This window comes from Lipotes vexillifer, unplaced genomic scaffold (assembly GCF_000442215.2).
Source record: "Lipotes vexillifer unplaced genomic scaffold, Lipotes_vexillifer_v1.1 scaffold459, whole genome shotgun sequence".
In the NCBI taxonomy this organism is placed as follows: domain Eukaryota; kingdom Metazoa; phylum Chordata; class Mammalia; order Artiodactyla; family Lipotidae; genus Lipotes; species Lipotes vexillifer.
The window spans coordinates 786,392-813,685 of NW_006769874.1; the positions used below are offsets into that span (position 1 = coordinate 786,392).

The following is a 27,294-nucleotide window of genomic DNA, read 5'->3' on the forward strand; positions in this document are numbered from 1 at the left end:
AAAAAAAAAAAAAAAAAAAAAAAAAGTCCTTCCCAAAGGATGGCTATAATAATAAAAAAAATAACCCACAAAAAATGGAAAATAACAAGCGTGCGGATGTTATGGGAAGGACTTTGGTGGGAATGTAAAATGGGGCAGCCACTGTAGAAAACAGTTTGGCAGTTCCTCACAAAGTTAAACACAGAAATACCATATGACCCAGCAATTCCATTCCCCAAAGAACTGAAAATAGGAATTCCAACAGATACTGGACAACCACATTCACAGCAGTATTACTCACAATAGCAAAAATATGGCAGCAACCCAAGGGTCCACTGATGGATGCCTGAATAAGCAAAAGGGAGTTTGTCCACGCAATGAACTATCACTCAGCCCTAAAAAATAAAATTCTGACACACACTACAGCAGGGATAAACCTTAAAAACACTACACCAAGCACACTAAGCCAGACAGAAAAGGACAAATACCATATAATTCTACTTATATGAGGTCCCTGGAGAAGTCAAATTCATAGAGACAGAAAGTAGAAGGGTAGGTGCCAGGGGCTGGAGGAGGGAAGTGGGGAATTGTTCAGTGGGGACAGAGCTTCTGCATGGGATGATGAGTTAAGTCTGGGGTAGAGACAGCGGTGATGGTTACACAATATTGCAAATGTATTTACCAACACCACTTACAAATGCTTAAAATGATGGATAGCCTATTATGCATATTTTATCACAATTAAAGAGAACAGAAGTCCTTCCTGTCCCTGGGCCCCAGGACAGTCTCCTGCGTTTTGCTCCATGACCGGTTTCCTCTCTCACACTCAGGAGCTCAGGATCCCTGGGGTCCACCTCTGCTTGGCACCCTGGCCGCTCACCTTCCCGGGGGGTCTGTGGCTGAGAGCCCGGGGCCCGCGGCCTGGAGCACACACAGCCGGGCCCCGTCTCTCCCAGCGCACGGGTGGCTCCGTTCAGCTTCCTCCTCTGTAATCTGGGGTGAAGATGGTACCTGCCTCACGGGGTCATGACGAGAACAACGGGTAGCGTGTGAGCACGACGGTGCTGGTCCCACAGCCCAGGCCACGCCTGTGCTGGGGTCCCTTTGCTGCCTAGTATGTGGAGTAGGCTTCACTGCATGATAGGAGTCAAGGGCTTGTCCCTCAGCTTTCTCTCTGCTCTGATGCTTGGCTGTGCCCGGTCCGATACAGACCCCTATGACCGCAGTGGCCCCGAACCGCCCTGAGACGCTGGAAGGGCCGAGCGCTGGCACACAGGACGCAGAGCTGCCCGGGCAAGCGGGAGTCTGGGGGCCACAGTGTGAAGAGGGAAGCAGGGGAGCCTCCCGAGGGCTGTGTTCCCGGGGGAGTGGGGGCCGGGGACCCGGGGAAGTCTCCATGAGTGCCACCCTCAGGGGCCCCGGAAGGGCAGCAGCTCCTCCGCTGGGGACGCAGCCATGACCGCGTTCACCCCCCTGGAGGGAGGCGAGACACCCGGGTGTGTGCTGGGGTTGCTGGGCAAGACCCGAGGAGAGGTCGGTGTCTCTGGGTGGCTTTTTTTGGTGTCGTTTTAAGAAGTTTTGATATGCTTCTTAACTAAAACACATTTCATCTATTCATTCTTTAAAAAACTAGTTTCTGGTATAGGTAAAAATAAGAGGGTCTGTTATTGAACACGACTGCAGCTACACCAGAGAGGTTTTATGGCGGCATCTGTGCGGCTCCATCAGGACACGTTCCCAACACAAGGTCATCCCTTGGTAGTTCTTGCCGTGGACACCCCAGCACGTCCGCCACTTAGGAGAATGAACAAAGGGGGAAGAAGCAGACAATTCCCAGGCAGACGGTACAAGGAATCTCTCCATTTCCTGTCTATTCCGAGTTACAGGTTCCAGTGGCTCTGCCAGGGAGAACAGCAGAGAAAGGGTTTCAGGAGAGTCAACGGAAGCAAAAGCTGAAACCCATTCATTCAATAAAAGACGCAGAGGATGCCAGCTAAGGACGCTGAAGGAAGAAAGGGATCCCACGTAAGCAGTGGGATCCGAAAGACGTCTCTCCAAGCACGTGCGCAGGCTGAGAAGGAGACCTTGGGTGGGACAGGGCCACAGGAAGGAAGGGGGGATGCATCAGTGACAGGGGGCCTGGGGCCGCCCCTCCCAGCCCTGGCTGACAAGGCGCCTCCCTGAGCAGCTGCTGTGCGGACCCATGGGCTCCTCACGGTGGGGACCTCATCCGACGCATCTCAGGCTCCTGCGTCCTTTGCCTCAGAGAGCGGATCCGGCTGAGAAGGGCCCGCGGGAGACAGTCTTCTGTCACCCCCACGTACTGCCACCCCGCAGGCACGTCCTCCTCTGGGGAGAAGCCCTGGCCCACTCCCACCCCCGTGACGTGATCTGGTGAAGCAGGTGGCAGCGGACTGGAACACTGTGTTCCTACCCCCGTCTTGCCATCTCCTTGCAAAGCTCACTCTTTGACTTTGGTTAAGAAAATCTAAAAATCCTCTAAATGGGATTGACGTTATTATCATTGAGTTCAGACCTCTTTGGAATGAGGAACACTGCTTAGTGTTACTTACATATCTGAAGGTAGTACTTGTAATGGAAAGCAAAGGCCATAATAAGCCTGGTGACAAAATTAGAAAAAGATGCTTACATTCAAATTTCCAAGGGGCTGTCCAGTTATAGGGGTAAAATAAATATGTATTTCTTCCCTACATTTTACACAATAAATCCAAGATCGATTAAAGAGGTAAGTGTTAAAAAAAAAACAAGCTGTAAAAATGGTAACAAAGATGAATACTCATCTGATGTCTGGGGGGGAATCTTTTTTTTTAAATAAAAGCAATGGAAGAAATAACATAGGAGAGAGTGATAGACTGAGTTACCAAACAGATTTCCCATCCAAAAGGTCATAAAATTAAAAGGCAGACAAAAAATTCAGAGATTATCTGAAACAAACAGAGAAAGGGCCAGGAGCCTAAATACACACACTATCTAAACACTCTTATTCTGTCTAAAAGTAACAGAGGAGAAACCAAGACTCCAGCCCCAACAGAGAACCTAATGGAGCACAGATAAGACACATCGGTTTGGGGAAGATGCTTTCACAAACATGTTTGGTAAGACTGACCCCCGGGGCATAAACTGCTGAAACACAAGCATACTGGGTCCAAGGTGGCAGGAAAAGGGAAAGAGGCTGTGTTCATGCAGGGGCAGGATTTTATCACTGCAGATGGCCAACGGGGGAAGTGACCGGGGCCAAGCTAACGCGATGCGGAAGGACAGCTGTCACACAGGCAATGCCCTTCAGATGTGAAACAGCAGGCGTGAGGCCAGCTCTGCAAAGGTGACTGGGCATCTCCGGGTCTGCAAGTTCTGGCTTTGCCGGGCTGAACCGGCACCCGACCTCACCACCGCCCGCTCTGGGTGGTGGCAGTCACTCGGGCCACCAGGGATGGAGGGAAAGGCCCTGAACGGTGCCTCAGCCATCTGACGGGCAGCTGCAGAGTGGTCCCTCCACCAAGAAAGAAAACCGACATGAGACCAAGTGCTTCATTTCTGATGCTGAGCAGTTCAAGCTGCCTCTGGAGGCTAAGGATTCCAAGGGATTTTGAGTCCCAAGACTCAGATGCATTAAAAAAAAAAAAAAAAAAAAGCCCAGAGAGATGCTTCCTACATCCTTCCATTGCTACCGTGCCAACCAGTTACAGAAATGGTGAGACGCGCCAGCCTGAGGCGAAACGTCCCCAGTAATCTGCCGCTGGGTGTTCTGGACGGGCGCAGGGTCTGGAGCCAGGCCACTGCCTCCTTGGGATATTTACTCTCTGGCATGAAACATGTGAGTCTGGAATCGAGCGGGGCTTGACCATATAGATGGAAAAACCCAAATGTCCTAGACTATTTTGAGATTCACTAATAAACCGTAGACATCGGTGATAAATTAAAATCTTTTATACATCCCATCAACCCTGTACTTGTGGCTGACCCGCGATGCGAAGGATTAGAGTGACGTGCTTTCCATGGTTGCTTTGCTCTGTGCGGTAACCTGCAGCTCCAGGTGCCAGCTGTGACCTTCCCGTGTCCTTCAGCCTTCCGGGCCCGGGGCTGCCCCTGGGGCTGACATGAAGGCGGGAGTGCCTGTAAATTCGTCCTACCTGAAGGGCACACTTTCCTTCCCAGGAAAGTAGAGGATGAAGCCCACTGTGGGATTACCCTGCTGGACGTGACACACAGCACAAAACCAGAGCTGCTTTCTGGAAACCCCCCCCCCCCATTTTTCGGATCGGGCCCACGTCCCCAAGGCTTCCACGCCCCCCTCTCCATCAGACAACTTCAGGGGCACCTGCTCCCAGGTGCGCCTGTGGAACTGAAGGTGCAGACCATGCTACCCTGTTGATTTTCTTTCCTCAACCACGTGGCCTGTTCTGGACTTGTGGAGTTAAAAAGTTGGCTAACGCCCCTTGTGGCCTAACAAAAGGTCTCAACATCCGTAGCCCTTTGAAGTCTCTGGCAAGTGACAAACCACAATGCACACAGGTACCTTTTGCCAGCCAGCCGACGGCTTGGCGCCCTGAGCGGATTTGAGCCTTGAGGCCTCCTGGGAGTTCCTGCATCCCCACCCTCTGTGAGTCACCACAACTCTCAGAAAAATGGTCCATACGGATCACCTAGAGCCAGTCGGGAAACGCTCATGAAACTGATCTTGAAGTATGTGGCAACTGCAAGCTGCATAAGAATCCCTGGTACGAATAATTAACCTACTTTGGAGGATGGATTTACTTAGGAGATGAGCTCCACCTGCAACGAGGCTGGGCCCGAAATCCTCTCGTTAGAGTTGGACACCATTGCCTGTATTTGCCTGTTTTTAAATGACCTCCATCAATACACATTACTTTTACGCTACATTATATATCATGTCATATCGTGTTACATTACGTTACATTACGTTATATTCTACTATATAGAGACTGTATTTGAAAAGAAAATGAAGCGTGAGGTAAAAACAAGTCCCATCGGTCACGGTGAAGATGAGAGATAGCCAGGTAGGAGGTACACCTTAGAAAAGCCCAGGGTCGCTGTGGACGGGGCTGCGACATCTCTCAGGGACCGCGGGGCGTGGGACCGCACGCGCTGCACGCAGCCATGCATGTGCAGGCAGCCGCGGTCACGGGGAGGCCTGAGCCTTTTAACTGGAGCCGGACACCAGGCTGGTGAAGAACTCAGGCTCTGCCCGGCTGAGTGACCACACTTACTGCCTCCTGCCTCTGTCCACAAAAACCTGCCAGGTCTGCAGTTATATCCCAAGTGGTCTCCTGGATGCAGAATAAAAATCCACCTTCACACAATATCTTTGAACCTTCAAAGGTCTAATTCATAGCAAAGAGCGGCCTCCCGTGGGAAGGTGTGTTGCTAAACATTTGGTGACCAAAACTTTGTACTGCTCATCACTTCAGAGAAAAAAGGAAGAAAACCATGAATGATGAAAATTAAGACGTTAGCCACATTGATGATCATATCAGGCGCAATTCCCCAAGATTTGTCTCTACACTAGATTATTTAAACCAAGACTGGGGCTTCCCTGGTGGCGCAGTGGTTGAGAGTCCGCCTGCCGATGCAGGGGACATGGGTTCGTGCCCCGGCCTGGGAAGATCCCACATGCCGCGGAGCGGCTGGGCCCGTGAGCCAGGGCCGCTGAGCCTGCGCGTCCGGAGCCTGTGCTCCGCAACGGGAGGGGCTGCAACAGTGAGAGGCCCGCGTACCGCAAAAAAAAAACAAAAAAAAACACAAAAAAACCAAGACGGACATGGTTACTTAACTAACTTCTTTACCAGAGAATCCTTCTGTGGGTAAATCTTCAGCCCATTATGCTTTCATATTTACAGGCATTAAAGAGGCAAGTAGTGAAAAAAAAATTTATTTCCTACTTTTTCTCTATAATGTAAGAAATGTAATTCTGGTAGAAATGAACATATAAAGGATGCCAAGGCACACAGCCGGTGTATTACAACAAACCAGAGAGCTATTACTTAAGGATGATGTTTACATGTCACTTTTTGTCTTAGATCATCTACTGGGAAAACAGCTCCCCTGAATAGTAAATACCGCAGGGACAGCTGGATGAGGCTTCCTGATGAGGAAATGATGCCCTGGGGGTGGGGGGCACGGCTGGTCCCAGGTGCCCCCCTCCTGGGAGGGGAGGAACACGGGATAGAGACCCCACCACCTCCAAATCATGTGATTCTGAGTGTGCGGCTTCACTGCATTGTGACTCAGTTTCCTCATTTGTAAAACGAGGATAAGGGCACTTAAAACATGTGCTTGGAATTTGCCTTACCTCCCCCGCCCCAGGAATCTGTAATCATCCCAACGTGAATCAAATGACATAAATGCATTAGCATGGAAATAACAGCTGTTCAAACTAAGGCACCGATTAAAGCTTAGTTTCTAAGTCAGTGTATTTAAAACAAAGCATCTTGGTGTAAAAGAAAAGGAAATAAAATGGTGCTGGAAACCACATTCTGAGGTTTGAAACCAACCAGGCTAACTCTGACCAGGGGCTATTTCAAAATGTTGTAATCAGCGTGAACGTAATCCATGTATTTCTGTCCTGGTCACCCCGCACACTCCCGCATTCCCTCCTGTATCTGCTGACATTCAAGTGATGGAATCAGAGCTCTACTTAAAGAAAGGATAGAGGAGTGACAGAAACTGGGCTCCAAAGGACAATCCGACAGGCTCAGAAAGCACCGTTCGGGACCACTTCCGTCTTCTCTCCCAGCCAGGCTCTGGCAGTAACCCACACACAGCTGGCCAGCAACACCCGTGAAGTGACCTTAACGGTCTATTAGTTACTTACTAAACAAAGAGATTTTGCCAGAATAATATTTTCTTCCTTTAGAATCAACAGGACACAACTTCCTTCCTTCAAAGAAAGGAGCACGTATTACCTTTGGGCTTAGAAAGTTGACTTATAAGGAAAACGACTGAAAAATTAGTTAGGCATGAGAACACAGATGAAGTCCTACCAGAAAATTTTCATTGCAAAGACATATTTCATACAGAAGCTCTCTCCACATTGTGGAGAGGTGTTTCAATCCTCACTGAAATGAGAATTCTACACAAGGAGCCATCCTGGGGTGGACGTTTGTGGTCCCCAGCAGGTGCCAGGCATCCTTGGTAACTAACACGATCACAGGCTCTTCACGTAGCTGGAGGAACCAGGGCTGAACAGAGACGTAAGTCTTTCTAACCAGATGGTAATTAATGCTCAACCCTCATCCTCACCGCCCCCCCTGCCCCCCACTTAATCAGACCTAAGCCAAACCTAGACCAGAAGAGTCCTAACACACCTCCAATGCCAGTTTTCATGGAGAAAAGGACCAGAAATGAATACAGCTGACGGTGAACCTTGTGCCAGCAGCACCTCACGTGCATTGACGGATTTAATCCTCACATCAACAATGCTGTGAGGTAGATACTATTACTGACATCATCTAAGGAGGAGGAAACAGAGGCCAGGAGAGGTTCCCCAAGGTGACACGGCCAGTGGAGTCTAAGCCGGATGGGGTCCCAGGGTCCAGTGTCTGTGCTCCCAGCCACTGCATCAGGGTCCTCTTGCTGGCAGTACCCTAGAGACACCTGGATTCTCATGCCCAGACCACATCCAGACCAGGGACTCGAGGAGTTGACCTGAAGTGACCCCAGCATTTTGGGAAAGTCCTAGGCCCTTCCAGCTTGTGGCCAAGGCTGGGAACCACCTTATTAACGTGGGTGTGACAGTCCCCACTTGCCAGCTCACTAAACAGAGGATGGAGATCAGGCTTGCTTCACTTGTGGTGTCATGCTTGGGAATACGCTGACAGTCTTTTTTTTTTTTTTGCGTTACGCGGGCCTCTCACTGTTGTGGCCTCTCCCGTTGCGGAGCACAGGCTCCGGACGCGCAGGCCCAGCGGCCATGGCTCACGGGCCCAGCCGCTCCGCGGCACGTGGGATCCTCCCGGACCGGGGCACGAACCCAAGTCCCCTGCATCGGCAGGCGGACTCTCAGCCGCTGCGCCACCGGGGAAGCCCCTCGCTGACAGTCTTTTAAACCAAATTGCTCTACAACACAAAGTGGGGCATCACCCTTTGGAATTAATTATGTTTGGAATTCCTTACGTATAACCGTCACCTGCAATAATTCAGTGTTGAGTCACGAATACAGAAGCTTTGTCAATCAGACACATTGAACACTCTGAAAGGGTCCTTAAGCGACGGGGGCACAAGCAGCGCCATCTATGCTCGCGAGGGGGGCTGCGGGTTAGGCTGGGGGCGGCTCACGTCTGCCTGCTCGTCACACTGTCAGCTGCTCCAGCCATTGACATTTTCCCTAGAAATGGCGTGTCACCTCTTTAAAGAAAGGCGGGGGCAGGCGCCTGACCCCTCCAAACCCATTTAAAGGAGAAACAGAGCTGTCAGAGACTATTATCCTTTTGCCAAGTTATTTGGAATCCAAATGACAACGACACTCCCTTCTGTACACGGGACAGCCATCGCGTTTCTGAGAAACCATCCGGAGGTTCGCAGTCATTGCCGTGAGTCCTCTGCCCCCCTCTCCGTTTTCCCCTTTTCAAAATAATTTCACTATTGAAGTTCTTGGTCTGCACTCCTGCAGGGCGCCGCTCTCACCCACATTTCTAACCCGTTCTTCTGATTCACTAATGAGCCTGCAAACTGGCCGATGCTCTGAGGATGGAGAATGGCTTACGAATATTCGAATCTCTCAGGCTAACAGAATGCAGAGGTGTTGGAGCCAAAACAAATCTAAACAACCGGCTTCTTTCACAAGCGAGGAGAAAAGAAGGTCTAGAAAGCTCAGAAGGCCCCCCCGTGGCTCAGAGACCTGGCCTCCGTGCTGAACGTACTTGGTCCTCCTATCGTGGGTCCAAGCACCACCTCACACAAAGGACGGTTTTGTAAATCTTCTGTATCTTCTCTTAGGGAAATAAGCTCTGATTGCACTTCTGGGGAAAAAATCTATTCTTTAGTGATGGACCATTTTGACAAGCTAAAATAGTAGATGATACAAAATAACGTTTGGTTCAAAAGCTGGCTTTTAAAGGAGCACTCGGAAGTGGGAAATTTTTCTGACTTCACGCTTCTAAGTTTTACGCTTATATGGCTCCATTCTCACGACGTAAAAATGATTTTACATAGTCAGGCGTATTGTTCTGGAATATTACACAAAAAACTTTATATTATACAAAGTCAAACATGTTCTATGTTTGTTGAAAAGTTGAAATATGGAACACAGAGAAGAAAATAAAAGCTCCCAATAATCCTATGAGTGTTTTTCGTTTTGGCATATTTCCTACGAGCATGACATATATTCAATATTCGTACACACACAGGCATCTACCTGTACACATGGAGGCATGCGTGCATTTAACAACATCACTATCGTTCTGTAACACAGTTTTATATCCTGCCTAATCCATGTAACCTTGTATCAGGAGCACTTTCTCAAGGACACTGGATCAGATCATAAACGAACGTGGAGACTTGCGTTCCCGTGGAAGCTGAGATCACCGAGATGAGTGTTTGCACACGCGCTAAGAGGTCAAGGCTGAGGCTGACGGACGGGCTGAACAAGGACGGCGCCGGCCCAGCTCCTGGCTCTCTCTCTCACGCCTCCAGAGCAGCGTGAACACACAAGTTCCCCCACGGTTCCAATTTCTCTCCCACTTCTCCCTCTTCCTCCTTTGGGGGCAGGAGAGGGTGAGATGGTATTTGATGGGAAAGAAGGAACAGTTACAACTTGAGGAGAAAGGGAGAAATTTAAGGGCACTGAGCACGTGCTGGTGAGGTTATCAGATGTGCTGATGGAAGGTGAGACGGGCAGGGGATCTCACCAGGAACAATCTGGTCAGAGGATGAGCTGACATGGCTTCTGCTTCGACCTGCCTCATCTTCAACCACAGGGAGCTGCCCGCTCTGTGTCTGAGAGAGTAAACCTCCATGCTTTGAGGATGAAAGAGTGGGTTTTAGCAAATGGCCATGTTATGTACCAGCTGTTCATTTTAAAAATAACAGCTTTACTGAGATATAATTCATGTACCACTCAATCCACCCAACGTGCACAATTCGATGGTTTTTGGAATATTCAGAGTTGTGCAACCATCACCACAGTCAATTAGAAAACATTTTCATCACCCGCAAAAGAAACCCCATAGTCATTAAGCCACACCCTGTCTCCCTAACGCCCCAGGGCCCAGCAACCACTCATCTACTTTCTGTCTCTGTGGATTCGCCTCTTCTGGATTTTCACATCAATGGAGTCCTACAATATGGGAAACTTTGTGACTGGCTTCTTTTTACCCAGCATAATGTTTTTAAGGTTCCTCCAGGCTGTGGCATGCATCAGTATTTCATTTCTTTTTATTGCCAAATAATATTCCGCTGTATGGATGTACCATACTTTATCCATGAGTTCATGGATATTGGGGGTTTTCCACTTTTTGGCTACTGTGAATTAGCTAGTGCTGCTATGAACATTCATGTACAAGTTTTTGTGTAGATGTATGTTTTCACTTCTCTTGGTTATATACCTAGGCTAGAATAGTTGGGTCATATGGTAACTCTATTTAACTTTTGAGGCAGTGCCAGAGAAGCTGTTCACTTTTTTAGACAGTCCGATGATCCTGAACTAACATATGTTTAATTTGATTTTCTATTGTTATGGAACTACTGTTTAGTGAAGAGATTATTTTATTCAAAGTTGGGGATAGAAAGTCAAAACCTGCTTTGCTTCTTATACATCTTTTAACGAACAATTCTTTAAAATTATATTATTATGAGGATCTTGGACAATTTGGCCACGATCAATCGACAAACAATTTTAGAAATATTATTATAGCTACAATAAAAAAACGTTCACTATAAATAGCACGGTTTAAATTATGTTGTTGAATTAAAAACTCCAGTGTCAACAATAAACTATAAAACCAAAACTATATCATAGAACCCAAAACTTTTGTGTACAGAAGAATTACTGGGACAGTTTGTTAGAAAACTCAAATTCTAGGCTCTGCCCCAAGAGATTACAATCCAGTAGGCCAGAAGTGGGGCCCTGGGATCTATTTTTAACAACTTTCCCCAAACACACGTAGGTGATTCTGATGTAGGCTCCAGTCTGGCCAAAGTGGGCAGTTTTTGTATTTTCTTTCATGGGTTGTGCTGACAATGTCAACTTGATTGCTGTTTTCTATAGAAATATTTACCCACCCTTTAAGAATTGTCTCGCTCACCTTCTAAATCCTTTTTTTTTTTTTTTTTTTTTTTGCGGTATGCGGGCCTCTCACTGTTGTGGCCTCTCCCGTGGCGGAGCACCGGCTACGAACGCGCAGGCTCAGCGGCCATGGCTCACGGGCCCAGCCGCTCCGCGGCATGTGGGATCTTCCCGGACCGGGGCACGAACCCGCGTCCCCTGCATCGGCAGGCAGACTCTCAACCACTGCACCACCAGGGAAGCCCTCTAAATCCTTTTTGAACGGCCTCATGTGGAAGAACTCTTTCTTCCTTTGTATCTAAAATTTTAGGTCTATATATATTTGGTCTATGCATTTATTGTTCTATATTATTGGTTCTATGTGGTTCAAAATATATCTTATTTACCAGCTAGACAGTAAGTGACTTGAAGGCAGAGAATGACGTATTTTTTATACTGTCCCCTGCATGTAGGTGCTGAGGACATTGTGATATAAGACCTAAAAATTCAAGAGCTGCCTTGACATCTGAGTTTCATGGGCCCCAAAGGCTTAACCACGAGTTCCCCTGCCCTTGACAGATATGCCCCCCACCTAGCAGGAAAGGCTCCCCACCCTGCTGGATCCCTATAAGGCAGACCAGCTGTACCCCATCTGGTCTTTAACCTAACATGTCCAGTTCCCTGCCAGCCCACAGAACTATTCAAACAAGCCCATCACATCTTCCCTGGAACCAGGGGCCACCCCACCCTCTTGTTACTACAAAGCCTGAATCTCACAGTCCCTGCAACCCACTCTGCTCCTGTGCAGCCCCTCGTGGCCCAGCATGCTGTGCAGTGCCCTCCTCCCCCAGCGATGAGTATAGGTGACTGATAAACTCTGTCGCCTCACCTGCCTAGGCCAGGTGTTGTGTGCCCAGCCTCTAGCACTATTTAGGACACGGCTCCCTCCCTCACCAATGGGTGAATAGGAGGTGGTCAGAGCTGACGTAGTTGGTGCTCAGCTGTACGTATTGCTGGCTAAATGACCCTGAGCTTAGAATAGAGATTTTAGATAATAGCTTACCTTGACCTGCGTTATGTGCGTATACTTTTCTGGAGGGGAGGAGTATAGAAGCAGGGAATCAGGTGTTGGACTGAATTTCTAAAACCCAGTCCGGGGGAAGAAAGGGAAATAATACAGCCGTGAATCACATTTTGTTTAAAACTGAGCAATCCAGTCTGAAGGATGAATTTAGGCTGATTTGTTGCCCAATGCAGCCAAAACAACCTGCTTTTGCTTTCCTCCTCAATGCTCTTTTCCCCAAATGGTATGTTACAGCAGAGCATATGCGGAGGATGGTATTTACACAATACGGCTTTCCTTCTGAAGATCGTGGAAATTTTGCAGGGCTCTGTTAAATACTCAGGGGCGTGCTTGTATTGTGTATTATCAATCAGAGAGTAACATATCGACGTATAGAAATCATGCAACACTAAACGGAATGTCTATTTCCCCCAATAACAAGCAGAGGATAAACCACAGTTACGTGTCTCCCCCTCTGTGACCTCTCACCTTTCAAGGTGGCCTTCTTAAGAACCTTCATTGCGTAGAGCTGCCCAGCATCTGACCCCTTGACCTTCCTCACCAGGAACACCTGGTGAGAAAGAGAACACAGAACACCTGCAGTTGATATGACTGTAAATTCATTTTCCTTATTTGATTTGACACGGGGATACACAGGGAGTTTAGGAAACTCCAATAAAATAAATACACTGTAGGAAAAACCTACATGTAAAGTCTTCTCCAACATCTGGGATGTCAGGAAAAGTTCATCTAATTTATTACAACCCTGTGAGGAGCCGTGTTACGTGTTCGTATGAAGAATCGCATTTGTTTTCAGCACCACTCACTTTCTACGAAACATTTTATATCAGAGGGAATAGCACCCTCCTTTTAAACAAAGACCAGTTGTTTAGAAAAACAAACACTATCCAGAAGTTTTCGGGGAGGTCATTTGGTTTACTGTAAATATGCCCTGTAAATCCCCAAGGCGAAGGCCACCCTGAGAGTCACTGCCAACCACCCAGGACACTCTCTGGCTCTCAAGATGAGCTAGGCTCTCTTATTTTGAGCTTTCTTCACCCAAATTTCAGCTTTGAGTAGCTTAATTTTATAGTTGGAGTTGGTTTCTAAATGGCTCTTACATAATCTCACGTGGACACAACATCTGCTGGGATACATTGTGACGTGTATCGTGGAGGAAAAGACAATTGTTTGAGAGGCTGAGCTTAAAAGTCACATTCCTGGTTGTTGAACAAAATTAGTAAAAAACCAACCAACCAACCTGGGGTATCCGTTACAAACAGAACACCTTCCACGCAGATGAAACCACAGTATTTGCTTTTCCTAATGGTATTTACCAACAGATGCAAAAATCTGCTGTCATGACAGAGACGTGGGTGCAGATGACATGTGTGTCCAGAGGGCACAGGGGCTGCCCGCGTGTGTGCTTGGAGCTTCACTGCGTGCAGTCGCCACGGATCGTGTTCAAACCCACAGGGGCTGTGGGACAGAGTGATCTACCCACCGTACTGCAGTGAAGACGACTCATTAGCCCCAAGACGAGGCATTTGTCATCGGAACGCTAGTGACAATAGTAAAACCCCTCTTTCAAAACGAGGGGACAACGGAGAAAAATGAGGACAGGTATATGAAGGATGTGCGTTCAGAAGGTCGAGCCTTTGGAATATCCAGAGTCGGTCTTCTCTGTCCCCCTTTTCATTCCTTTCTCCGCCTCTTCCCCACAACATAAGGGGGGTCCGTAGGAACTACCACATGAATATGTATATGTGGTACATGCGTGGATTCAGAAGCAGGGAAGACTGTCCACTCAAGTCCACACGGAAGGCCATGTTCACATGGCATCTGACCATGTGATGGTTTAGTTTCAAGGATGCAAATCTTGCATGGATCGGTTCACATGAACCTGTTTTCTTTTATTGCAACTCAGGTTCTAGTAATAAAAATGAGATGATGGATAATAATGGCTATTTATATTCATCTGGTTTAAAAAGGAGTTCTACTTTTATTTTCAAAAGAACAGGAAAAAAACTCCACACTACCAATATTTGTCAGGCTCCTGCCACACGCCAGGTCCTGCAAGAAACACAGCAGGAACGGCCCTCCAGCAAGCAGAGCACCCAACAGGAGACAAACGCATTTCGAGAGAAACAACAAAAGACAGTAACAATTGACTTAAATGTGGATTTAATACGAGTGAAGAGGCTGTCTCTGTCTGCCCGGGGAGAGCCCTCCCGCCCGAGGCATCCCGTACCTCTCGCCTCTTCATCCTTACGTGATTCAGGAACACATTCTAATGTAGTGAGATAAGTTCCTAAACGACTGGACAGTTTCAGCAAAGACAGCTGCCGAATCTCTAACACTTAACCCAGGGGACTTTTCATGTGCTCCTGCGTTTTATTTTTAGAGTTGCTCCTTCAGAAGCTCAGCCGAGACTCTGCAAAGCCCTTCCGTGAGCACACGTGGAGACAGATGCCATGTCACCCAAAGCTGCCCTAGTCTCCATGTATTACCGCGATCAGCCAAATCACTACCTCATTCTCTGAGCGAGATTTTCAACTCTGTCTCAGAACTGGCACCTGGCAACTGGTCTGCAGCGTTCCCTCAACACACGAGCCTGGCAGCTGGTCTGCAGTGTCCTCCCAGCGCACGACCCAAGTGGATGGCGGCCGTGCGCTTCCAGAGGACGCCAGGGTACCAACCTTCCCCCCAGAGGAAGACATTTACAGACCTGTTTTTTTTGTTTTTTGTTGTTTTTTTTTTTGCAGTACACGGGCCTCTCACTGTTGTGGCCTCTCCCGTCGCGGAGCACAGGCTCCGGACGCGCAGGCCCAGCGGCCGTGGCTCACGGGCCCAGCCGCTCCGCGGCACGTGGGATCTTCCCGGACCCGGGGCACGAACCCGCGTCCCCTGCATCGGCAGGCGGACTCGCAACCACTGCGCCACCAGGGAAGCCCCTACAGACCTGTTCCTACAAACCCCACCGCTTAGTCACGGGGGAGCAAGGACGTTTCTCATTGGGGTTTGATCCCACCTCAGAACGTGGGATCCCAATCCGGTCCTTATCTGCCTGGGGAGACCGAGGGGCAGGTGATGAGCCAGAGAGGGGGCAAAGGCTTTGTTTCCACCTTCCTTGAAGGTTTCGGGGAACATCTGGGCAGCGCCATGCATTTTAACACTCGGACACCCTCTGCCCCATTCCTCAAAGTGTTTCGCTGCTTTCCCACTGCCTGCTTGGCCGTTAAGGACAGGCTGTCTTCCTCTGGTTCCAAGCACTACCGACCCCCTGCTCTCCAGCCATCACTGAAATAATCCTGGTTTGACCAAATTACTAATGGCCAGAAACTGTCCCCATTATTCCCAGCAAATTCCTTCAGCAAACGGGCTACTTGGCTCCCTGGGCTCTGCAGGGCGGAGCGTGGGGATGGCAGTGCACGCTGCCCCTTGTGTGGTCCCGTCTGGGGACAATCCTGAGGCCGCCAGCCTCAAACATCCCTGTGAGAGACCCTAACCCTAAGCCGGGGGCCCCCCCCTTGGGGTTGAGCGCTACTCCTTTCCAGGAATGATCTGCCACCTGCACAAGGGGAGAGAGGGGGCTGAGGAAAGGGGAGTGAAGGGTGCGGGCGGAGGATAGTCACTTGGGCGATTCCCAGGAGCAGTGTGGGGCCAGCAGCAGGCACAAGCGAGGAGGTCTTGGTGGCATTTTATCCATTTCCGCGTCTCCAACAGCTGCAGTCACTGAAGGGGTGAGAGAAAGAACACAGGGACCCGATGGGGGGTGAACGTGACCCCGGAGCCCAGGTTCACGCCAGCTCCCTACTCTCTGGAGTCTCTGCAAGAGACGTCTGTTTAACAGGAGCTTCCTGCAGGATGCAAACACGTAGTTGTTCCCTTCTTCGCTCTTACCGAGAGCAAAAGGAAGATACTCCTGCATAAGGACATGTGATTTCCATTTAGAGATGAAGAATAAAATAATATGGGCGGTAGGACATATGGATTTCCCCCTCTTGTCGTTAGTTTGGCTTTTATAAAACATTCGCAACAAATACTGCTGTGTGGACACAGAAGATTTGTCATTGTGGTTCTCTAGTGCCCACCGTTCCCAGGGGACGTCTGGGTGGAGCTTTCCAGAGCCCTGTTGGGTCGGCACGGCAGCCTCGTCCACCGGGAATCCTGAACCTCACCTCCAGTGTCCGCGACAGTCCTGATCCGGTGACCAGGCCCAACACACAGGCAGTGGTTGAGCTCGTGAGTCAGTAGTTAATCGAGGTTAAACATCTGTAGGCGCTGCCACTGCCTCTTCCTTTTATTTCTCTTCACTTATTTTACTTTTAACCTCTTAATTTATCTCTTTATTTATTAATATCAGAAGATATTAATCTTTTAAACTTTATTTTATGCAATGATGGCTGGGAAGGAAAAGTGCGGAGTGTTATGAAGCTTGTCATTCCAAGGGGATTCCGTCCAACACCAGGATTTCACTTGTTTCCCAAAGAATTTTTAATCAAAATTGAAATTCAAAATTTGCAGGGAATTGGAGAAAGTCTTTTCTCCTTTCATTTTTAACGCCCAGATCTCTGAGCAGGGCATCGTCAACGTAGCTTTTGTTCAGTCGAGTTTTGAACGGACAGGCTCAGATCCATTTTCCTTGAGCTCAGAAGGCATTTTCCATCTCTGCTGCTTCGAGACACCCTGGGGGGAGGGCGCTCAGTGAAATCAGCGTCCTGCAAATAGGCCAGGGCATCAGCCAGCGCCCACCCAGCAACCCTGGGCCTCGCCCGCGAGGTGGGTCCCGATCTCCATCACTGGGGACAGAGGTGGTTCAGCTGCACTGGTCCCGCGTGTCCTCAAGAAACAACTCGTGGGCAGCGTCTCTGAAAGGGAGCAAGGGGCACCTTTGCTCGTCCTTATTTCCACGTCATGGTTCTTAGAGAAAGACTTATCTTTCATCTTTTTCCAACATTTCTGATTAACGGGAAGATAGTCCATTACCACATAAATAGGTGTTATTATGTTACTATGTTTTAGTAACAGCTTTTTACCCTGAGAGCCTGACATCTTCATTTCCCTACTTTCATAAATGCCTTATAAACCATATGAAAGAGCCATTTTTGGAGGCCACAACATTTTGAACACTGGTAATTTCATATGGTTCAAACGAACATGTCTGTAGATACATTAGTATAAACACATGTTCCGTACCACATTGTGTGGAAAAGAAAAAATAAAATAAAAAGACATTCTACCTTTTAAGAATGGCAAAAGAGAGATTTCACAAACAATCAGATTTTCGTGGTCTGTAAGAGATTATCTAGAACATCACTAACAAACTATTAATCCTACATGAAATCGACATGCGCCAGATTTCATCTTGGCACAAAGTCCTATGAAGACTGGGGAAATCTGGTGAATGCCCACATACCACATATACAAAAATAGTTACTTTCAAAAGCCAGGACTCTGTTCTGCTTAAACTCTAGGAAAGGTTGGCTTCATGGTTTACCTCAGGCCCCCATGTTCTAGAAATCCTAAGTCTGTATAATTTCTAACAGTTACACCAAGGACGTAGAGATATTAGCACTGCCCTGGAATCATTCACTTATCCTCGTGAAAGATGTATTGACATCGTGCTGTATATGGATGTGGCCCTATATAAAGAGACAACTATTTCTCATTTCCTGAGAGAAATCAGTTTTCATTTTAATTTGAAGGTGAAAAAGAAAGGAAACGAAAAATTCTAGTGCACAGATTCATCGTAGACCATTGCTAGACGTCTAAGAGTCATGTCTTATTTAATCCATAGAATAATTATAGAAAGTAGTTCACATTATGTCCCTTTCATAGATGGGGAAACTGAGGCCTGGACAGGCAAAATATCTGCACAGTTTACACGGAGGGTGAGGGGAGCCAGCCTGCAGTCCCAGCCTCCTTGACTCCTTGGTGACGGTCACATGATCTGGTCCCGAAGGGCGCCGCCTTCTCTGTTCCTTTCTTCCTTTTTGTCCTACTTTTTCCTTCTTTTTCAGAAATACTTGTGGGGTATGCACTTCTAAAGATGCATGGCTCAAGTTCAAGGACCCTAGCCAGCACGGTGATACACTGAAGGCCCACGGAATCTACAGGAGAGGGAAGGTGTGTGGTGTCCCTAAGCTCAGCTCCATGGTCACGGGCTTCAGGCAAACTGAGGCCCCAGCTCCAGCCACCACGGGAACCACCATGTGGGCGCTGCCTGTACTCTTCATTCCCTCAGCTGGGGGCCACCTCTCCCTTGGGCTCAGGAGGCACCTCTGCCGTCTCCTTCACCAGACATTCAAGTGCTTTGCCCTGACGTGCGGGACCAGCCCCAGTGGAATGAGACCCACTTGGAGGGAACCATGGACCTAACTTACCTTTCCATAGGACCCTTGTCCCAAAACTTTTAACAGTTCAAACTGGGAAGGGTCGGCCTTTTCAAAGCCTGCTTTCACATGATGACTGATGTCAATCTCCTTCACGATGCCCTCTTCCTGCAAGAGAAAAACGACAAAAATACAAATCAAGGGGTTCCTCTGGATTCGTCCTCTGAAGTTACAACAAGTCGGGTATGTTATGGATTTTCAGGATAGGAGTTTAAAGCTGTGACACCACAGAGCTTTACAAAATCAACTTGCTTATTTATACAAAGGATTCCGTCTGTGAGCCTTTAACTGTTTCCTTTCCCCATGGAGTTGTGTCATGTGGTCTTACCAATATCTCAGTGAAATCCATTCTGCTTCTTAACAGTTTGGGGAAAATTTTGGACAGGGAGGAATGTGGGAACCGTGGAACAAAACGAACCTCTGAGAATCTGTCTTAACGTCTACACTGCTGTGGTCAAGAAGGTTATCAGGGGCTTCCCTGGTGGCGCAGTGGTTGAGAGTCCGCCTGCCGATGCAGGGGACGCGGGTTCGTGCCCCGCTCCGGGAAGGTCCCACGTGCCGCGGAGCGGCTGGGCCCGTGAGCCATGGCCGCTGAGCCTGCGCGTCCGGAGCCTGTGCTCCGCAACGGGAGAGGCCACAACAGTGAGAGGCCCGCGTACCGCAAAAAAAAATAACACCTCGGCCTGGCCTGTGAATCACTCAGCCCATATTCTGCCTTAGTCATTTTCATGAGAGGTGAATCCTGTTTGCAAAAAAAAAAAAGGTCACCAATAGGGATCCGCAGGCAGAAGTCGTCTGTGAAATGCAGATTTTTTCCTCCTCCTTCTTATAATTCTACTCTCCCTTACATTTTTGCCAGGGCTAATGCAAAGAATGATTCATTGCCACCCCAGAGCTTATATTTCAGAAGAAGCAGTCAGATAGGATTTTCTGCCAGCCCAGAAGCCTTCCCAGTAGGAAAAAAAAGCCCTTGATCTTTAAATTAAAACACTGGCAGGAATCACTACAAATTCTCATCAGAGAACTAACTGTCCCCAGAGACGTATTTCTTCACCTGTAAGGGGGTATGCCACCTATCCACCACCAGCTATTTGACATGGAAAAACTGTAAAGTAGGTGTTTTTCTGTGGGGAGGTGCAGAGGTCACTCAACCTGCTGTGACCCCCTCGGCAGGCAGGTGACCCAGCTCCTGCAGTGCAGCATCCCTGGAGGGGTCCGTGCCCCGGACCCCAGGATTCCCGCCCAGGGTCTCGCTTCACCCCTCCTGTGAACAAGCAGCCCAGCACCCAGGCCATCAGGTCTCCCCAGCCCAGCGCATCCCACCAACACGTCAGCATTCACCTTCCTGAGTCATCACTGCCCGAACATTTCGACTCAAAGGCTTAGAAGCAGATCTCTCTTAACATTTCATTTCGTGTAGATTCTTGCTGTCCAAGTATTTACAGCAAACGCACTCAAAGCACACACCTAACCTCCTCCTCGGGAATGGCGTTAAAACCTCAGGCTGCTCCCTGATAATGCTGCAACGCAGTTAATGTCCCACTTAAAATCAGTAAGGTCTTGAACAGCAAAGACTCTCAACTACCCACAGAAAAAGGAACCAAGAGTTTCACATTTTAGATTTTAGAGGTCTGCATTCATAGTGACATTTTGGCTTGAACTTGCTTGAGATATTTTGTTTTCCTCTTTCCCAAGAATTAAAAAAAAAGAAAGAAAGAAAGAAAAAAAAGAGAAAAGGTCTGGAATCCAATGCTGATTGCTGTGTGCACAGGAAACACCCAGATGGGAGCACGGGGGAACGTGCCCGGGCCTGTCTGCTTCTAACTGTTTCCAGACTGGACAGTGATATTTTCTGAATCATTCTGTGACTATTGCCTTAAAGGGCAACCAGATATAAAATAGTGTCTATGCTTCATTTTGAAATAAATGCCTTTTCCCTTTTATGAGGCAGGTCATTTTTTTCTAGAATTCTATGTGGATTTTAATGCCATTCCCTTAAGAAAATAAAGTCTGTTCCCTCTACATATAGCACTAAAAATTTGGTTTGTAGCATAACTCCTATGAAAGAGTATTTTTTTTAATAACTTGAGAAATCTGTGGGGAGAACCTGGTGTCACGGTCAGGCCCTTGCTCTGTAAGCAAGGATTTCAAAAATGTTCTAATGCGAGAGAGAAAAACTAGAGAAATGACATCAACATAGGACAAAATAATTTATGACAGTGAATTTTAGACTCCCTGTTGAAATTCTGACAGATGGAGGAAATTCCTGTGCAGGTATCAGAGACACAGGGGCAGTGATGGAAACGGCCGGAGGGGACCTGTCGCAGTGCTCTCCGTGCTCTGCCCGCACCGAAGTCACCCTGGAAGGTAATTTCCTCTGTTCTGAATCGTCTGCTTTTCATGTCATTAAAGGGAGAATATTTATCAAAAGTAAACGCAGATTAAAAGTTGTGAAATATTCAATGTTCATTGCAGCTCTATTTACAATAGCCAGGACATGGAAGCAACCTAAGTGTTCATCGATAGATGAATGGATAAAGAAGATGTGGCACATATATACAATGGAATGTTACTCAGCCACAAAAAGAAACAAAATTGAGCTATTTGTAATGAGGTGGACGGACCTAGAGTCTGTCATACAGAGTAAGGTAAGTCAGAAAGAGAAAAACAAATACCATATGCTAAAACGTATACATGGAATCTAAAAAAAAAAAAAAAATGGTTCTTATGAACCTAGGGGCAGGACAGGAATAAAGGCGCAGACGTAGAGAATGCACTTGAGGACACAGGGAGGGAGAAGGGTAAGCTGGGACGAAGTGAGAGTGGCATGGACATATACATATACACTACCAAATGTGAAACAGATAGCTAGTGGGAAGCAGCCACATAGCACAGGGAGATCAGCTCGGTGCTTTGTGACCACCTAGAGGGGTGGGGTAGGGAGGGTGGGAGGGAGACACAAGAGGGAGGGGATATGGGGATATATGTATATGTATAGCTGATTCACTTCGTTATACACCAGAAACTAACACACCATTGTAAAGCAATTATACTCCAATAAAGAGGTAAAAAAACAAAGTTGTGAAATATTAATGACAAAGACGTAGAAAATAAAAATCGGGCAAGCGTTAGCTTTGTCTCCACAAAAGGGGGGACAGGTCATTCTAGAAATCACTGACTTGCATGCAGAATATCACTTCTCAGAAAGAGCAAAGAATAAGTTATTTAACAGATGACTCGTGAAAGTGCGGAAAAGAACAAGGAAATCGCCGAAACTCTGACTCGCCTTGAGCAAGTCCTGCCAGGCTAACCCCGTCCCACTCCGGGCGCTGTTAACACAGCGGTGGCCGGAGAACTGCAGCCTGGCTTTCGGGGGTCCCGCCGGGAGCTCAGGTCAGCAGAGGCCGACATCTCGAGGCATCTCCCATCAGGGCACCACGGCTCCCTCTTCTAGACCCCAAAACAGGACGTCCTCGCCAGGGAATGACATCGTGTTCTGGAGGCTGTGGCCGTGGTGCCCCTGCATCAGTACCACCAGGGAACTCGTTAAAAATGCAGATTCCAGGCCCTGGGCGGGACTACGGAGCCTGGAATCTCTGCGAAGGACGGGGCTGCACCTCGAGCCCCACTCCCAGTCCTGCGGGCTGGTTCCCTGCAGCACACAAACAGGCTGTCCTGTCCGCATGCTTCTCAGGAAACAGACTGCATGGTCCCACCGCCGCCCACCAGCTCTTGGAAGGGATTTCACACTCGCTGCCCCACTTCCCTCCTCCCCTCTCTCACACCCACTGCCACCCACTCTCTTCACCTCATCAAGTCATCAAAACCCTCCCCGGGGCTCACCCCAGGGGTCAGACCTCAGAGTCCACGCACCGGGCACCATCCATCACCCCATCTTCCTCGAAACACTTCCCTCACTTGGATTCCGGGCCGTCACGCCCCCGGGCCTCCCGACACCCCCTCTCTCCCGTCCCCTTATCTCCCTGTCTCCCAACATCCCCTGGACCCCGTCTCTTCTTCCCCGTCATCACCCCCTCGGGGCCCAGTCCTGTCTTGGGGCTTTGTGTTACCGTCTGAACACCGACAGCTCTCAGGTCTGGACCTGCCCCCAGAACTCCAGACGTGAGGCTCATCCCAGGTGACGTCCTGAGTGTGCGCGTGTAGTCGGGGAGACCTCGGGGGCCGGGAGCCTCCCGGGGCCTCCGCTCCATGCGGGCAGGGCAGAGGGCTACGGGGCAAACCTGGCATTTGTCGCTGGCCCTCTGCCCCGTCAGCTGCTCTGACCTGGGGCACGGCCTCTGAGTATCTCCTACCGCTTCCCAGCTCATCAACGCATTTAACTGTTTAAAAGAGAGATTTTATCCATACTTTCAACTGTTTTTAGACAGAGGGCTCACCACACCTAGCCCACCGTACTGCTGGGAACAAAGTTCAGAAATGCTTTCAAAGTGGAGAGAAGTCACCGAGTAGCTCATCTGTCTCTTCCAGGGAGTGAAGACAGGGGACCCTTGAAAAGTCCCTCGGGGAGGCGCACCCCACCCCCAGTAAAGCGTCCAGAGTCAACGACACAGGCCTTTCACTACACAGACCCCCGAGGAGACGGCTGTGCACACGCTATAACACAAGGTAGAAGGAGCAGCGTGAGCCTCAGACTCACAGCCAGAAGGAACCTCCTCCTTCTAGGCAGGTCCGGTGGCTTCTCCAAGGGAACCCAGGGGCCGAGCCGCAAGCGGATCCCGACCTCCCGGGGCCCGGATGGGATGCGGGCCCCGGGCAGCGCGGCTTCCTCTCCCACCCGCCCGAGGAAGCTTCTGAGACGCAGTGGCTCGTGCACTGCGGACTCTTCTCTGCTCTTTGAACTGCCCTTCACACGTCTCCGCCAACGTGTCCGCTCTCGCTGGCGTGAGCAAACGTGAGATGAAATTACAGGACCAGCTGCACTGGTCCAATCGGTTCCTCGGGAAACCATTTCTACGGAAAGTTTCCACTCCGTTTCCAAAGGGCTAAATATAAGCTAAGGCATTTAGGATGGCGACACTTCCCCAACGAGAGTGGGACTCCAGCTGGCTCTGCGGGCACTTGCTGGCCTCTAGACAGAACAAGGACGGCCCACTGAAGAAAAACAAAACCCTGCGTGAAGGCACAGGAGCAAGGGAACGAGGAAGGGAAATGCTGGAGGAAACCAGAGGCCGGAGGCAGCGGCTCTGAGACTCAGGAGAAGGGCGATGCACGGAGCGGTGGCCCCGGCCTGGGGTCCGCCGGGTGCCGTCCAGGGCCTGAACCGCAGACCCACCTGGTGCAACGCCCGCCTGGATGCTGCAACTCCCCGAGGGACAGACCGTGCAGTGCACGCAGGGCACTCTTTTCTCGTGCATCTTGGAATGGCGGTTTCCCTTTTTTTTAACCAAAGAAAGTGACCCAGCCCCCAGGGCAGTCACGGCAGTAACTCACACGCAGGGCCAACCAGCCAGGCGCGTCGGCCTTCAGAAAGAAACCTTGAGCTGCTTCTGAGGCCCCTCAGGGACTGAACTGGGCCGAACTTGGGACTCAGACATCACAGCAGGGGGAAGTGAAGAAACTCAGAGGAGAGGGGAGGAGAAACAACATGTCTCATTTTTATTCTCTGCCTTTTCCTTCCCATCCAGACTTTTGCCCTCTACCTCCCTTTTATTAACTTTGTCACTAAAGGCAAGGTGGACGTTTCCCTCTGTTTTTAAATGAAAGTGCCACCCCTCACAGCTTCTGTCTTTCTTTGCCCTCGTTGCCTGTCGCTCCCTCAAATTATCTCCCCTTCCATCCTTCTGAAAGCCTCTCGGTCTGCTGGTATTTTTAATAAATCACTGTCTATGCAAATTGGACGCCCTGGAAGCTGTGATTACAGCAGCGACGGGCAGGCAGAGCCGCGTTCCTGCAGGGGCCTCCTTGCACAGAGAGAGGAGGACACAGGCGCCCACAACACACGCGCTGCAGGCTCCCAGGTTCTGACGCCTCGACGTCCCTCAGGTGGGTTAGTTCTAGTAAGTTCCATCAATCCTTGAGCCCCCGGAGAAAGCAACGTTCTGTGGAACATGAGCTGTGAAGTGACAGAGGCCCTGGAACCTGGGTGTGGTGTTTCAGGCGCAGGTCCTAGATGTGGCCATGGACAATTTCCATCTCACCTGGAAAGCCACCTTCAAGGATGTGCTTTGTAAAGAGTCACTTTGCACACGGATGAGGAAGTCGTTATCTGCATTTGTCAAGAGGCACTGAGGAATCGCCAAAGGGCCTCAGAACTGTGGATGGAAACGTACGTCGCTAGGTCCCAAAGCAGAGAAGTTTCCTTACGGAACACACAGCTCTGTATGGGGACAGTGTCTGTCCTGGGGCAGTGGGATGTGTGCTGACGGGGCTAAGTCTTTATTCTTTAGTACAACTTTAAAAATAGTGCCGAGTAAAGAGGGTGATAAAATGATACCAGGCTGCCTGCCTGCCGTGCACCGAACAGGCAATTATCACCGTTTCCCATCCGTCCTCATACTCAGAACATTGTCACTTCGGATCTGAGATGTGTGGTGTGAAAGAGAGAGAGGCTGCACCGAGAGTTGAGAAAAGCTGACAACGTGGGCTTGAAATTCCCAAACGAAAAACCTCCGTGACGATCACCCACTATCAGTGTGACTATAGTCTCATCCCAGTGAGCTCGACTGGGACAGCTTCACGGTTTTTTCCAGAAAAGGGAAAATTTCACTTATCTGAATATCATCATCTCCAAGACTTAATTATTTACATATTTCTAGCTCGATATCCAATTTTTTTTTTTTTCAAAATCAACATTTCGGTAAATATCTCTATCAGAACAAGTTGTTGATAACTGTGATGTTTCTGATAGAGGTAATGACATGCTGAGTCAGCTGGTGTCAGGGACTCTGTGCCCGTGGGACGTGTCCCTCCTGCCAGGCTGTTTTCTGTTCCAAGTCTCTGTATCTATTGTCAACGGAAGGCCCAGCATTCCCCGCTCACAACTGCGCTCTCTCCACAACAAAAACGGGCTGAGCCACCTGTACAGACAGCTGGATGTCAATTCTCACTATTCCATGAGGCCAGTTCGTGCTCCTTCTCTAGTAAAAGGTGACGGACTCATAGGGACACGTAACTAGCGGCAGAACATCTACCAGCATCATTACAAAGGTTTCATTTATTTTTCTCTTCAGATGTGAAACCAAAGGTCCTCCAGAACCATCCGTAAGAATTTCTTTGCATTCGAATGCAAAGAAATTCTTACGGAAGCTGGTCGTCAGATGGTAGGTTGCAATGTTCAAAAGGGCAAGAATATAATCAAAGATAATGTGAAAATTCAAAGTCTAGTGGATTGTTTGTGTTTTTCTTGCTCTACTGGGAAGAGTATCACTGTACATTTGTGCATGGGAACATTTAAGTCAAAGGTACAAACTGTAACGAAAGTACAGATCCGCCAGCACCCACTGGCACACTAGACATAAACAGTGACTCAAGGGTAAACACCAAACTATAGCAAAAGCTCTGGGCTGTATCCATCCAATCACTCAGACATCCTCTGAAGACACCTGACTCGGGTACCACAGACCAGTACACTGCGCCCTCCTGTCCAGTGAGCAGGCACTGATTGGGCATCTCTAAGCAACACTTATGTGGAGAAGGGCCATTTGGTTTCTGCAAAGAAAACACTGCTAAAGTAACAGGCTTTTTTTAATGGTGCAAAAAACACACAGCAACAGTTACTAAAACTGATCGCTATGACTGGGAAAGTCTTATGCTGGAATGTCTATATTTATAGCCCTTCCTCAAAGTAGAGATCACTTCTTCCTCAAAGAATCCGCCTGCCAATGCAGGGGACACGGGTTCGAGCCCTGGTCCAGGAAGATCTCACATGCCGCGGAGCATCTAAGCCCGTGCGCCACAACTACAGAGCCTGTGCTCTAGAGCCTGTGAGCCACAACTACTGGGCCCGTGTGCCACAACTACTGAAGCGTGTGTGCCTAGAGCCTGTGCTCTGCAACAAGAGAAGCCACCACAATGAGAAGCCCACGCACCACAACCAAGAGTAGCCCCCGCTCGCACGCAGCAATGAAGACCCAATGCAGCCAAAAATAAAAATAAATAAATAAATTTATTTTTTAAAAAAAGTGACGTTGGTGCCCCTCTCATTAGCAAGCATGTTTGTGATCCTCATGAGGGCAGACAAGCAGAATCTGTGGGGTGTAGATAAGGATGAATTATTCAAACTGGTAACATCTTAGCAAATGGGAATGATTTGCAAAAGGATCATAAGCTGCCACTTGGGTGAGTGGAATGATGGCAGCACAATTTAACATGTGGGCAAGTGTGCAGGATGAGGTCATGTGTTTGGGAAAACAATGATTGTGCCCTACAAAGAATTTTATATTTTGACAGAGAGTAATCAGTCACAAGGCAGGAAAGGATCTAAAAACCACCGAGTCCACGTCTTGGAAAAATATATGCCACTATGAACAGAAAGCCATCGGTCTTACTGGACAGCTGGGCAGACTGGTGGGCACTGAGCGGGAAGCCTGCTTTTATTCACACACAAATTCCACGGTCACCAAGAGGCACACACGTTCACACTGCCTGACCCAGGG

The 27,294-nt window shown here is 48.8% G+C and overlaps 1 protein-coding gene across 3 annotated transcripts in view; it reads right to left on the reverse strand.

Moving 5' to 3' along the window:
* Positions 1 to 27,294, reverse strand: part of RPS6KA2 (ribosomal protein S6 kinase A2) — a 369,352-nt gene that overhangs the window by 70,793 nt on the left and 271,265 nt on the right. For all 3 annotated transcript variants that reach the window (XM_007445912.1, XM_007445913.1, XM_007445911.1), the window contains 2 exons: positions 18,671 to 18,787; positions 12,774 to 12,855 (listed from right to left, as the gene is read on the reverse strand). In XM_007445912.1, coding sequence (XP_007445974.1) covers positions 12,774 to 12,855; positions 18,671 to 18,787 — 199 coding nt within the window. The remainder of the gene's footprint in view (positions 1 to 12,773; positions 12,856 to 18,670; positions 18,788 to 27,294) is intronic.